This window comes from Lithobates pipiens, unplaced genomic scaffold (assembly GCF_037356315.1).
Source record: "Lithobates pipiens isolate NorthernLeopardFrog02 unplaced genomic scaffold, aLitPip1_a1.2 Scaffold_23, whole genome shotgun sequence".
Lineage (NCBI taxonomy): Eukaryota > Metazoa > Chordata > Amphibia > Anura > Ranidae > Lithobates > Lithobates pipiens.
This window is the reverse complement of record NW_027507785.1, coordinates 228,149,378-228,164,327: the sequence shown is the minus strand read 5'-3', so window position 1 is coordinate 228,164,327 and position 14,950 is coordinate 228,149,378. Positions and strand designations below refer to the sequence as shown.

General features: G+C 42.4%; 1 protein-coding gene across 2 annotated transcripts in view; it reads right to left on the bottom strand.

Annotated features, from left to right (window-relative positions):
* Positions 1-14,950, bottom strand: part of ABCA4 (ATP binding cassette subfamily A member 4) — a 442,076-nt gene that overhangs the window by 120,722 nt on the left and 306,404 nt on the right. The window contains exons 26-30 of one of the 2 annotated variants that reach the window (XM_077452886.1): positions 13,025-13,218; positions 9,901-9,985; positions 7,033-7,238; positions 6,345-6,393; positions 5,028-5,111 (exon numbers count right to left, since the gene is read on the bottom strand). In XM_077452886.1, coding sequence (XP_077309012.1) covers positions 5,028-5,111; positions 6,345-6,393; positions 7,033-7,238; positions 9,901-9,985; positions 13,025-13,218 — 618 coding nt within the window. The remainder of the gene's footprint in view (positions 1-5,027; positions 5,112-6,344; positions 6,394-7,032; positions 7,239-9,900; positions 9,986-13,024; positions 13,219-14,950) is intronic. The other variant, XM_077452887.1, reaches the window with a different exon arrangement.

Here is a 14,950-nt window from a genome sequence, read left to right as displayed (position 1 = left end):
AACTCAATTTAGATGGCTTAAAGCTGCTACCTTGCTGAGGGCCTCAGTTATGCCGCGTACACACGGGCGGACTGTATGGCCTACTTAGTCCGCCGAAACACATTTCAGCGGACAGTCCGCTCGTGTGTGGGCTTCAGCGGACTTTTTCAGCGTGCAGTACGGCGGACTAAGTATTTCGGAATGTTCGAAATACTGTCCGTCGTACTCGCATTTCGGCGGACAATCCACCCGTGTGTATGCCAGTCCGCCGTACTTTTGAAATGAGTGGACTTTTCCCGCCCGGAGAAAAGTCCGCTCATTTCGAGCGGGTATCCAGGTAGGCGGGGCCCGCGAAGGAGACGTCGCTGGCCCCGCCGCCTGGTATGGACTTAAAGGGGAACCCCAACGCCGAAAAAAATCGGCGTGGGGGTCCCCCCCAAGTCCACAACAGACCCTTGTCCGAGCACGCTACCCGGCCAGCCAGGAAAGGGGGGCGAGCGAGCGCCCCCCCCCTCCTGAGCCGTACCAGGCCGCGTGCCCTCAACATGGGGGGGGCACAGAAGAAGAATGGAAGGCGGCGGCGGCGGCGACAGAAGACTGGGCCACCGCCTGTAAAAGAGCTATAAGAAGGCGCGGTGGCCCGGCAGAAGAACCGAAGAGGGGGACAAGACCCCCGAAGTCGGGAGAAGAGGCCGGCGGCGAGGAAGAAAGCCGGACTCCTCCGCTAGCAAAAGAGCTACAAGAAGATAGCGGAGGAGTCCGGCGAGAAGACTCCCGAAGACGGAAGACCCCCGGAGCTGTGCAATAAAGTATTTTATCTCGTGTGTTGTGTTTTTTTTGTACTTTTATTTTACAGGTGAATGGGTAGGGGTACATTGTACCCCATACTCATTCACATAGGGTGGGGGGCCGGTATTCGGGGGCCCCCTTATTAAAGGGGCTCCTGGATTCCGATAAGCCCCCCGCCCGCAGACCCCGACAACCCTGGCTGTTGGGGACAAGGTGCTTTGGGGTGGAGGGGCCGCGCGGCCCCCCCTTCCCCAAGGCACCCCCCCATGTTGAGGGCACGTGGCCTGGTACGGTTTAGGAGGGGGGGGCGCTCGCTCGCCCCTCTTTCCTGGCTGGCCGGGTAGCGTGCTCGGACAAGGGTCTGTTGTGGACTTGGGGGGGACCCCCACGCCGATTTTTTTCGGCGTTGGGGTTCCCCTTTAAGTCCATACCAGGAGGCGGGGTCAGCGACGTCTCCTTCGCGGGCCCCGCCTACCTGGAGACGCGCTCGAAATGAGCGGACTTTCCTCCGCGTGTGTGGGCGAGTCCGTTCATTTCAAAAGTAGGGCGGATAGTATGGCGGACTTAGTACGCCGTATTAGTCCACTCAAAAAGTGGTGTGTGTGGTCAAGTCCGTTCATTTGAAAGTATGACGGACTGTCCGTCAGATTGTCTGACGGACTAAGTTGGCCAGACAGTCCGCCCGTGTGTACGCGGCTTTAGACTTAAAGTGTACAAAGCAAAAACTTTTTTTTAACAATTTCACCACCAGAAGATTTTACCCCCTTCACGATCAGGCCATTTTTTTGCTATTGCACTGTGCTATTTTAACTGATAACACAAATAGAGCTTTCTTTTTGGTGGAATTTCACTGGAAATTCACCACTGGGTTTTTTTTTATGATATCAACAAAAAAATAAAAAAATAAAAAAACAAAACTATATTTTTTACTTTCTGCCTTAAAACATCCAATAATAATTAAAAAAAATCTAATTTCTTCATACATTCAGGCAAAAAATTTATTCTGCGATATCACAATTATTGGCTGAAACCTGATAAAATCTTACTGTGTCCAATCACAGTGGGAGCTGGTCAGGAGGAGGAGGGGTTGGGAGCATGCAACCTGAACAAGGAAGACAGTGGTGACGTATAGGTACATGATTGTGGCTGTAAAAGCCGATCGCCCGCAGTAAAATTGTTAAGTTTGGATAGAGTGGGTGTGGGTTAAAACTAGCTTGTCAATGCTGTCTTGTTCTCCCCTTGGGGGACTCACTTCCTTTTTCTCCTGGTGACTATTGCTTCCAAAAAAGTGACAGGAAATCCAACATTTTTGAGTTGTCACAGAAACAAGAGGTAAGAAGAAATCTTCCAATGGGTAAACAGAGTTCTGGTTACAACAGTCTAAGACGGCTATTGCTTTGTTTTGAAAAGGTCTTCCCGCTGTGTTTTCCTGTGGGACTACCCTAACACAAACTAAGGAACTAAACAAAAATATTTTTGGATTTACATAGGCTTTAATGCAAGATATTTATTATGGTTAGGTAAAAGGACCTGTGTCTATAGGCTTTCTTTCACTTTAAGCAGGTTTTACATTCCCATAGAAGTCTATGGCAAAAGTCTATGGTAAAAGCCAACTTTAAGCAGGTCAAATGCAGGTTAGAAAGAGGTCAACTGCAGGTCCATTGCATTGGTCCATCGCACTGGTCAGTGAAATCTGAATGATATCAAACTTGTTTGAAACTGATGATAAATTGATGTCATTGACACAAGCCCAAAGTTAGTGGATTCATTTAAGGGTTAGATTAGATGTCAATGTTAAGGTAAGGGTCAGGAGTCAGTCAGATGTAAGGAACCATTTTGGATAATTTTCACATGCCTTTAGTGGTGCTGAAAAATTCTCACTGAGAGCAAACAGTGCTAGGCGCTTGACAGCAAAATGTATTGCAAAGATTTTAGGCATTCTGAAGCTCTAAACTACAAATAATTAGCAACCCAAGCAATGCAAGCCAAGACCAAGCTGCTATTTGCTTTATTTAAAAAAACAATGTTACACTTAAGCTGTGTCCATGGCTATATTAACCAATAGACACAATGCACCTGTGCTTATAAGCAGCAGATGGAAAGGTGATCGTGAGATGTGTTGCTTTGTGCATCAAGGATGTGTGCTTAAATGCTCAAGTGCTGGAAATCTGGCCCTGGCTGTGGTATATGGGTCTGGAATACATTATAGTAAATAAAACATAATGAGCATCATGCTGTTTAGTACAACTTTACATATGGCTCTGTAGCGGAGTGCCCATTTAATCACCAGGCTCAGATGCAGGTGCATGCCCCTCCAAATTATTTTCGCACAACTCCTTGGGCTCCTGGACAAGCACAGGTAAGATATATTTTTCTGCTTTTCTCCCTCCCACTGTCAGAAGCAGCATGTAGCCAGCTGGGCAGAAGCATAATAGCAACCAGCTTCACCAAAACCCAACCCCTTCCACAGTACTCCAGTTTCAGTGGGGTGGCCCTATGTCCTTGGATCACTCCAGCTATTTACCTGTGTTACCAGAGCTACCCTGGACCATACTGTGAGTCACAGAGACAAAGCTGTGAAGAATCCATGTTTGTGCAGCGTTCATTATTCTTCAGTGTATGTATGTTTTTTCATCCTGAACTTGTTTTGCATTAATGCTTCTAACTTTGCATCTCCTTAGTAAACTAGTTACAGCCAGCCATACACAGAGCAAATTTCTCTCCTGCAATCACTGGTTGCAGGAAAGAACATCGTTCAAGTCTCCCCATCAACACAGACAGTGTTGCAGGAATCCCTCCTGCCGGGGCACTGACTTCTCCTAGCGGGAAAGGGGGGGGCTGTACCCACCGGGAGAAGGCAGTGATTATCACTAGCGGCTATAGCAGCAGCTTGCAATAATTGCAAGCGAATCCGAACCATGTATGACCAGTCTTACTCCCTGATCATTATGCAGATTATCCATTCTGTTAAAGATCTTAAAAGGTGATGGCAGCGCACATAGCAACTAATCTACCTGTGAAGGAATAATTTAATAAATTTTTTGTCACCATTAAAAATAATTCCCTGATTAACTCAATGGCAGCATACAAATATGGCCATGGAGTTAATCAGGAAAGGAAAATTATGGTATTTGATATAATTTGCTGTTTTATTTACACAAGTTTCTCAGATACAATTCTACATATAAGTAAATATAGATCGACACCTAGAGATGGCAGAATATTTAGGAGCTGTTTTGGGTGTAGTCATTTACCAAAAGTTTAACAATCTAACCTTGGCATCATTTAATCTACAGCATATTTAGACAGCAAGCAAGCTACTGCATCTAATTACAGTCATTACATAGACAATAATTAACCCCAGAGAAAAGTCTGTTTCCAACCTATAGATGTATGCTTCAACGGCCATGGAAGAGAAGCAAAAGCAGGAAATGGCACTAGTATACTTAGCAAGGAAGAATTTTGTTTCAGGTGCCAGATAAGGATGGGTAACCTAGGGAATGTCCGGCATTTAATAAACCATTTTGTTTTTGAACTATGTTGACTGTACTAAAGTTCTGTATGCAAAAACACCTGCTTTATTTAGTTTAGCTGTATTTTTATTGCATGTTGTAAGTCTTCAATATGAAACATGTTCAATTTTACTGAAAATGAGTGTTGTATAAGTCTCCTGTGTTGACTTCTGAGATTTATAATCACGTTTGAAAACCTCTTTTTTGACCCATTTATCAAAATGGCCTACATAAATATTATTAAGGGAGTTACAGTTTGTAGTCCCATAGAGTAAACAGGCAGAGCTCAACTCTTTTTGTCACATTGGACATAAAACTATCCTATGTATTTTCAGCCTGGGAAAGCCTTATCCAACAGAACTGAAGACTTCTACCTTTTTGCTGATTACCTCCCTCATCACTGCTAAATATGTGGAACTTTCTTAACATTAGCAAAAAAAGAATCAGAACAAGTCCCATTCCTCATTTAATAAAGTACAAATAAGACTGCAAACCAGGAGATAATATGTTGAGAAATACTTCTGTACAGCATTGGATAGCATTGTAAACATTATTCTCCTGACAATGCATGTGTTTGTACATGGGTCTGAGCACATGTTCAACTTTTAATGATAGAGACATCAAGTCTCTAATTAGATAAACGTTTAACGTGCAGTGACAGTTATTTAATTGAGTGATTGTTGTATGTGGAAAGCAAGGCTCTAGACATTCCTATTATTTTACCCATCGTTATTCTGCCTGAGTCACCTTTATTCTCAATATTGACAACTGTTGACTTTGGATCCACTGCTAGACTGGTTCTGGACTTCCGCTGTTGTAACATCCATTCCTCTGTTCGTGCATTCAACCAGAAGAAAGTCAAAACAAGCACATGTTAACAATAGAATCTAAAATAGAATTGTTTAGAGCCGACTGCCTTAAGTAAATGGTTATAAAACCATTGTTGAATGGGCTTTAATTGAAAATGCTATGCACATTTGAAGGATCAGCTCTGGAAAGAGCTTTCCCACAGAAATCTCCACCCCAGACTGTAAAACCTGTATTGATATGATCTCTGCATCCTGCTCCCCTCTACTGACTTGCTGTAAATCAGCATGTGTTAACCAACTACAATCCAAAGGCACTAAGGGGGTCTATTTATAAAGCAATGAATGATTTTCATCAAATATTCTCTGGTGGAAAATCAACCACTGTCATTTGTCATTGATCCAGAAGATTCATCTGCAGAATATGTTTGTTAAATAACAGACTCTCTGCTTTAAAAAATATGCCCCAATTCCATGCAGGAGAGAACATCAAGCTGAAAGTAGTCTTACTATAGCAAGAAAGCCCCTAACACTGAAATGTCCAAGTAGAAGTAAGTTGTCTTAGGAGTCTTGATTTGCATTTCAAACCTTCAAATACTGTCAAAGACCTTGAGAAGACACTTCAAGTATTTCTACTTTCTCCTAGGAAACTTTGATAGGCAATGGCACATTACCATTATACATGACCATTTCAATTGGGTTCCCAGACCCTTTCCACAAAACTCTGCAACCACCTGCCATTTTTTCTGTCCAGTCATATTAAAGGCACTTTACTCTTGATTAAGGATGAGCACAGGCGTGTTCGCAAACAGCACATGCAAAGCCCGCCAGGAAGTCGCCACTGGGGAGCACTAATCACAAGCAGTGAGTCATTTCCTGATCTCTGCATCCGCGCATTGGGACAATGTCTCACAGCTTGTGATTAGCGCTCCACAGTGCCGACTTCCTGGTGGGCTCCGCACATGCAGTTTGTGAACACACCTGAGCTCATCCTTACTCTTGATCGTGGCCATTGCTGCCAAATGTTACAGACGCTGCATCCCTATTCTGATACCAAAGGTTAATTAACACCTACTAAGGAGTATAATGCTATGTAAATTATAATGTGAACATGTACAGCTTAGTACATGCATGATGTTTTTTTTACAAATCCGGGGAGGCAATTTGCGTCAATTGTATTTTCTCCAATGTATAATAAAAGAAACAGTCTCAAAAGTATTATTTAATACTTGCCAAGCTGTAGAGAAGGTGTCAATACCTGGAGTTTCAGTTCCTGTCACTGAATCAGCTGTAACCTTCAAGAAGATCTGCAGAAGTCATATTGAAAAGGGGGATACAACATTATGTATTCTGATACTATAATATAGTATACACAATGTAAATTTGCATTTAATGTGTGTTAAGCTCCATCTGAAGCCATGATGTTCTGACTATATGTCCCATGAACCATTGCAAGTGTGTACTGTACTGTGCATGTGTGCTGCTGTTTCAAAGACCTTCTGTTTAGTCAGAAGCTGATAGATGAAGCAGACATGTGTTGCTTGTGCACAGAGCAGTTACCCATCCATCTGCACACACGGTGGCTTCCTAGTTGTCTGTCTGTGCACAGAGCGGCCTCCCATCAAGGTGACTATGGGGGCACCATAGGGAGTGTAGTCACCCAAACATTGTAAGTCTGATACAACATTTTTTTCAACTTGATATTAAGTTGCAAAGATGGGACTGTGAAGAAAAAAATGAGCCTATATAGCAAGAAGAAAAAAATGCTTACAAGACTATATGCTAAGTCTCTTGAATTTAACAGCACTTTCATAACCAATAGATATAATACTGTATGTTGCCTCAATTGCCCACCACAAAACTTTTACATCTTAAAAAAGCAGTATATGTTGAAGATTAAAATCAAAAATTAAATGATATGGCAATAATTTACTTGCTATCATTACCTCTTCCAGTGGAGTATCAGAAATGCCAAAGCTGCTGAGACCCAAATCCCCAATAGTCTCCTCCAGCTCTCGGAATAGACTGGCATAGGCTCTGTACTTGAAATCTTTACTAGGGAGCAGAAAAATCAGTTCTTGTCCAATACTTTCTATAAGTTTGGCTTCAGGAACATGGTGATGGATAAGCTCAGTCAATGCAGCTACATCACCTGTTAAAAAAAATGTAAATATACACATATGTATTAAACATTTTAGTTTTAAAGGATCATTAAACCTAAAACCCCAATTCCAAAAAAGTTGGAACACTATGTAAAATCGACATAAAAACAGAATGCAATAATCTGCAAATATCATAAACCCAAATTTTATTCAAAATAGAAACTACATTAAATGTTTAAACTAAGAATATTTATCATTTATGAAAAAATAGGGTCAATCTGAAATTAATGGCAGGAACACATCTCAAAAAAGTAAGGAAAGAGCAACAAAAAGCTGGCAAAGCAAATGGTGTAGCAAGACCTCTTTAAAAGAAGAATAAAGAGCACAAGAAAATCATCTAACTGGATGTAACCAGTGCAATTTCTAGGTCATGTAAGGCAATATGTTTCAATTCAGTCCTCAAGTACCCCCAACAGGTCATGTTTTCAGGATTTCCTTCAGTTGAAACAGCTGTGATAATTACTAAGGTAGTGAAACTGATCAAATCACCTGTGCAAAATAATGGAAAGACTGAAAACATGACCTGTTGGGGGTACGGGAGGACTGGAGTTGAGAAACATTGATATAAGGGGTACTATATGTTCTGTGACAGGAGATTTATTAGTGTAAGCTGGAGGCCTTATGGAGGGTGTGTTTGAGATTGCAATTAGTGTTTGGAACCATTTTTGCCTGAGGATCTCAGTATAGTTTCATGGTCCTGGCATAAAAAAATAAAAAAAAGGAGGAAAACATACAAGGGAAACAATGGACAAATACTAAGAAGGGGGTATAGGTGATTCAAATTGTAGTTTGTTTAGGGGTGAAGAAGGGGGAAGGGGGAAGGGTGTCAGGATGAGGAGACAAGCCCCCCAACAAGTCGGTTTACAATGAGCATTTAAGGGATAATGGTTCTGAATCCTGGGAACCCTGACAAAATGATCCATACAGTAAGTGGACACATACAAGGTGGCAGACTACTGGTTCTTCTAGGTGCTGGAGGCATGTCAGCTTAGTGTACCACTTAGCCATTGTGGGAGTAGAAGTTGATTTCCAATGTCTTGGAATCACATTCCTGGTGGCAAGTAGAAAGAGGTAAAGCATGCATTTCGTGGCCAGGAAGCAATGGTGGGAAACACCGAATGAATACTGTAAATGGGAGGCATATGGGCATATGTGTATCCATTACTGCTTCATAGACCAGAAGATGTGGATCAGTGGGCATGACAACTTCATACAGTATGTAGTATTTTTCCTGTAACCCTCATGCATATCCAATACATGAATCACTGCTCATTAGACGTTTTCAGATAATTCGTTATTTCTGTAGAGTGTCGATGTTCGTTATACTGAATCTTGAATCATGTCAAATTCATTCGTTATATGCACTATACTTTAGTTCGTATTCGTTGAAATTCGATATTTATGTATGTATATATATTCGTGATAATGATTCGTAGTTTGGAAAGTCGTTTGTTTATTGAATCTTTTAACACACACAATGACAATATCTCTTCTCCTCTGCTCAAATACAATACAACACCCTACTCACTCAGTTCTCAGGAATGCACTTTGCCAGTAATACAACCTCCAGCATAAAATTAATCAGGATTTACTTTGAGTTGACCTTTTGTTTCATTAGATCTTTAACGAATTACCGACTCATGTTGAATTAATTCGTTATATCCGTTATAATTTATTTAGTATTAGTTGAAATTGGTTATTTTTTTTATTCCGACATTCAGATGCATCTGAATGTCCGAAAGATGCAAAATTCAGCTGAATTTCGATTTGTTACGAAACCAATTGCACAAGCCCACTGCTCATTTAATGTGGTATAACGCCAAAGTGTGTCTGCAAGGCATGCAGTGGAGTGGAAGGGTCTAATCGCTAAAATCCCAAAAATCTAAAAGGTACTTTGTTTTAGATATAGATATTTTGTACCACAATATATTTGCAGAGTATATCAGGCTTTCAAGTAAAAAAGTCCAACATTGCCTGCTCACGTTTTGACTATCTCTGTCTAAACAAAACTTTATGGGGTCTGTATAAACTAGCAAAGGGGGGGAGGTGTGTCCTTTCTCTGATCATTAAGCTGGATGTAAGTTGTGAATCTGATAGGATCAAATCACACGGATTTCTCAAAAGTAATTGGTAAATAAGCTGCACCTCCTGCTGGCTGCAAACAAGGTAAATATAAAATATTCATAGTAAATTAGTTATAAAAAGTAAAGGGATAAAGGAGGGGAATTTTTTAGCGGTGCAAAGTATAACAATGGTATACACAAAATATACTAAAAATTCATGTTATTTTATTACATATACATTAAAAAGACATAGGAGTACAAAATTATGCAGACAGTTGTATACACATGATTACTGAGCTGAAGGGATCCCGGTAGTGGGTGTTGGCAGGATAATCGCACTTGTTCCCATTATTTCCATTCATAGTAAATATTTCGCTTGCTTAAAATACCCACATATTTTCAATTGATATAATATTTAAAAAGATAAACAAAACACTCTACATTTCATTTAAATATCGTCAGCTCAATCATTTTCTCAAAATCGTATATTGACCTATCCTCCCTTTACATCAACTAGTTTAGTTTGCAAAACTAGTAGCTATTTTACCTTGATAAGGCATGATCTATTTCAATCAATTGGGCATCTTACCATCTAACTCTTGTTCCAGTGGATTATCTTTGGCTTTGGGTGCACAGCTAGGACAAGGGCACGAACAATCTGAGCGGCACGAAGTCTATAATAATAACAAATAAAGAAGTTTAACCTACATAAACATTTTTGTAAACAAAGAAAAAAAATAACTAAACAATAGCATACAGTATCTCACAAAAGTGAGTACACCCCTCACATTTTTGTGAATATTTTATTATACCTTGTCATGTGACAACACTGAAGAAATTACACTTTGCTACAATGTAAAGTAGTGAGTGTACAGCTTGTGTAACAGTGCAAATTTGCTGTCCCCTCAAAATAACTCAACACACAGTCATTAATGTCTAAATCGCTGGGAACAAAAATGAACACACCCCTAAGTGAAAAGATCCAAATTGGGCCCAAAGTGTCAATATTTTGTGTGGTCACCATTATTTTCCAGCACTGCCTTAACCATCTTGGGCATGGAGTTCACCAGAGCTTCACAGGTTGCCACTGGAGTCATCTTCCACTCCTCTGAGCTGGTGGATGTTAGAGACCTTGCACTCCTCCACCTTCCAGTCGAGGATGCCACACAGATGCTCAATAGGGTTTAGGTCTGGAGACATGCTTAGCCAGTCCATCACCTTTATCCTCAACTTCTTTAGCAAGGCAGATGGTTATCTTGGAGGTGTGTTTGGGGTTGTTATCATGTTGGAATACTGCCCTGCGGCCCAGTCTCCGAAGGGAAGGGATCATGCTCTGTTTCAGTACGTCACAGTACATGATTGCATTCATGGTTCCCTCAATTAGCTATAGCTCCCCAGTGCTGACAGCACTCATGCAGCCCCAGATTATGACACTCCCACCATCATGCTTGACTGTAGGCAAGACGCACTTTGTACTCCTTACCTGGTTGAAGCCACACACACTTGACACCATCTGAACCAAATAAGTTTATCTTGGTCTCATCAGACCACAGGATATGGTTCCAGTAATACATGTCCTTAATCTGCTTGTTTTCAGATAACTGTTTGCAGGCTTTCTTGTGCATCATCTTTAGCAGAGGCTTCCTTCTGGGATGACAACCTTGCAGACCAGTTTGATGCAGTGTGTGGTGTATGGTCTGAGCACTGACAGGCTGACTCCCCACCCCTTCATCCTCTGCAGCAATGCTGGCAGCACTCATATGTCTATTGCCCAAAGACATCCTCTGGATATGACACTGAGCATGTGCACTCAACTTCTTTGGTCAACCATGGCGAGGCCTGTTCTGAGTGGACCCTGTCCTGTTAAAATGCTGTATGGTCTTGGCCACCGTGCTGTAGCCCAGTTTCAGGGTCTTGGCAATCTTCTTATAGCCTAGGCCATCTTTATGTAGAGCGACAGTTCTTTTTTTACAGATCCTCAGAGAGTCCTTTGCCATGAGGTGCCAAGTGACCAGTAAGAGAGAGTGAGATTGAGAACATTAAATTTAACACACCTGCTCCCCATTCACACCTGAGACCTTGTAACACTAACGAGTCACACGACACCGGAGATGGAAAATGGCTAATTGGGTCCAATTTGGAAATTTTCACTTAGGGTACTCACTTTTTTTGCCAGCAGTTTAGACAATAATGGCTGTATGTTTGAGTTATTTTGAGGGGTCAGCAAATGTACACTGTTATACAAGCTGTACACTCACTACTTTACATTGTAGCAAAGTGTAATTTCTTCAGTGTTGTCACATGAAAAGATATAATAAAATATTTACAAAAATGTGAGGGGTGTACTCACTTTTGTGAGATACTGTATATAGGTATGCATAATTATATTCACAAGCATGTGGGTATTTGTAGGAAATTTTACAGAATGGGGGTGAAATGTATTACAAATTTAAGGTAAATACCTAGAAACTAACAGTACTGATAGGAAAACATTCTGCCTTTTCGCATAGCAACAGGTTCCCATAGCAGAAAGAGTGAGAGCTCTGAACACCAATCAGCTCACATATGCCTGTGGGCAGCTAAGGCTATTTTAAAAGGTTTGGCTACTAGGTGAGATGTGGACCTATGAATGGAGGCGTTATCCCATCCAAAGCTCTACAAAGCTCGGGGCTTCAGGACCCAGAACTGAACTTATTCAGATTATGATTAAACAAAATGTTTATTTTCTCCACAACAGCCATAGACTCTGGAGCCCCTCCCCATGCATATGTAAAATACCTAGGTGACACATATACACTGTCCACAATCCTGGCAGGGAGTGCCTCACAATATACAGTATTGTGCAAAAGCTTTTTGTGCATAGGACATGGAAACAAGGCTAAGCTACTCAACGATCCATGAAAACATATGGACTGGGGAGCAGAAAATGGCAGCAGGTGCTCTGGACTGATGAGTCAAAATGTGAAATATTTGGCTGTAAAAGGCAGTTTGCTTACGAAGGGCTGAAGAGTAGTACAATAATGAGTATTTGCAGGTGACAGGGAGGTATGGTGGAGGTATGGTTTCATGTAAGTTTTGGGCTGCATTTATGCAAATTGTTGTCCTCAATGCTGAGAAATACAGGCAGATACTTATCAATCATGCCATACCATCAGGGATGTATGTAATTGTCCCCAAAGGTATTCTGCATCAGGACAATGACCCTACACATACAGCCAATGTCATTAAGAACTAACTTCAGTGTCAAGATAAGGCGTGATAACGTCTTCAGAGGGCGCCCTCTGAAGACGTTATCTTGAAACGCGTCAGCGTGTGATCACGCGACTAGGCATACTCTCAGTGTCGGCGTCTTCCCGGGACTAATGGCGGAGGGACTTTGTATGGAGCAGGACCCTGGCGGTGAGCAGATGCCTAACTGATGACATGCTGACTGTTTTTACTTGATCTTGTAAGCATATTTTGTACATGGAGGGAATCGTTGGTTTAATAAACAGTATTACACTATGGAGATCTCTCCCTTGTATTTTTGCATGATCCTATCATTCTAATACACTGATCCATCCAAGGGGGTTCAAAGAACCTACCAGGAGATAAAGCAGACTCTAGTGGTGGAAATTGAGATAGGCTCAATTGATTTACACTTCTGGTAAGTGTATACACAATTCATTTGGCAACATTTTAAAATAAAAAGAGTGTGGGGATCACAGACTTACAGAGTCTTTCTTTCCTGATTCTTTAACATTTCTCATCCGTCGGACCAGGGTAAGGTAGAAGCCCGTTCCAAAACAGTTCTTCAAGAACAATGGTGATCCACTGCAATAGAGCTTTCCTTGAGATATAATTGCAATTCTATCACCTAGGAGGTCTGCCTCGTCCATGTGATGAGTAGAGAGAATAATGGTTTTGCCTGGTTTAAAACAGAAGTCAATACGCATAAAGTGGCAAGCCTTATTTTCTAAATGCAAACACTACTCCTCCCATATCCCCCATTACACCCCTTTTATTTTTTACCTCTCCATTCTTCTCTCTTGTATGCACCCCTATTACCTTCTCTCCCCTTGTGGAATGAAAAATGACAGGAGAGTGGCCCATCCGAGCTGTATCAGCACATTGCACACTCTTGCAAAAAAAAATTCAAGAAACAATATACAATAAAGGACTATGATTTATTATCCTAAATCCTTTAAAACAAATGGCATTAGTCTTATACATTTATATAATTGCAAACTTTTTAGTTGCACAGATTGTGTATATTGGGGAAGACCTCCTCCAACTGTTATGATATAGTTAAAAAAAATTATTTAAAACATAAAATGTAGAGCCCAGCTTTCTCCTTCGCTGCTGTCTTCTTCTTCCGTCTTCTGTTCTTCCAATGTTGACACAACGTTCTCTCCCGCTGTAATGTCGTGGACACGGTGCGCGACGACTTATATAGGCATCAGGGGCAGGGTCACCGAGTGATGTCACCCGGTGACCCTGCCCCGTATGACGTCACAGTCCCAGGGGATGCTGGGACTGTGACATGATAAGGGGCTGGGTCACCATGTGACATCACCCGGTGACCCCGCCCCTTATGTCTATATAAGTCACTGCGCACCATGTCCACGGCATTACAGCGGGAGAGAGCGTCGTGTCAACATCGGAAGAACAGAAGAAGGAAGAAGAAGAAGAAGAAGGCGGCGGTGACGATGATGAAGGAGAAAGCTGGGCTCCTCCGCTAGCAAAAGAGTGGCAAAAGAGCAGAAGATATCAGAGGAGCCTGGCGAGAAGAACAAGAAAGCGCGGAGAAGTCAGAAGACCCCCGAAGTTGGAAGAAGACCTCCGAAGTTGGAAGAAGACCCCCAGACGACCACGGCGACGATGGAGAAAGCCAGGCTCCTCCGCTAGCAAAAGAGCGGTAAAAGGGCAGAAGATAGCGGAGGAGCCCAGCAAGAAGAATCGGAAAGCGCAGAGAAGTCTGAAGAAAACCCCCGAAGACGGAAGAAGACCTCCAAAGTCGGAAGAAGACCCCCAGACGACCACAAGGACGGCGGAGAAAGCCGGGCTCTTCCGCTAGCAAAAGAGCGGTAAAAGAGCAGAAGATAGTGCAGGAGACCAGTGAGAAGAATCGAAAAGCGCAGAAAAGTTTGAAGAAAACCCCCGAAGATGGAAGAAGAACCCCGGATGACAACAACGAAGGATAAAGCTGGGCTCCTCTGCTAGCAAAAGAGCGGCAAAAGAGCAGAAGATAGCGGAGGAGCCCAGCGAGAAGAACCAGAAAGCGCGGAGAAGACCCCCGGAGCTGCCTAATAAACTACTTTAAAAACCTGTCTAGTGTGTTTTTTTAATTGACACTTTTTCCCTCAGGTGAATGGGTAGGGGTACGATGTACCCCATACTCATTCACATAGGGTGGGGGGCCGGGATCTGGGGCTCCCTTATTAAAGGGAACTCCTGGATTCCGATAAGCCCCCCACCCGCAGACCCGACAACCAACGGCCAGGGTTGTCGGGAAGAGGCCCTTGTCCTCATCAACATGGGGACAAGGTGCTTTGGAGTGATGGGCTGCAGGGCGCCCGCTTTCCCAAAAACACCCACCTCCCAATGTTGAGGGTGGTACGGTTCAGGAGGGGCGGCCTGGTACGGTTCAGGAGGGGGGC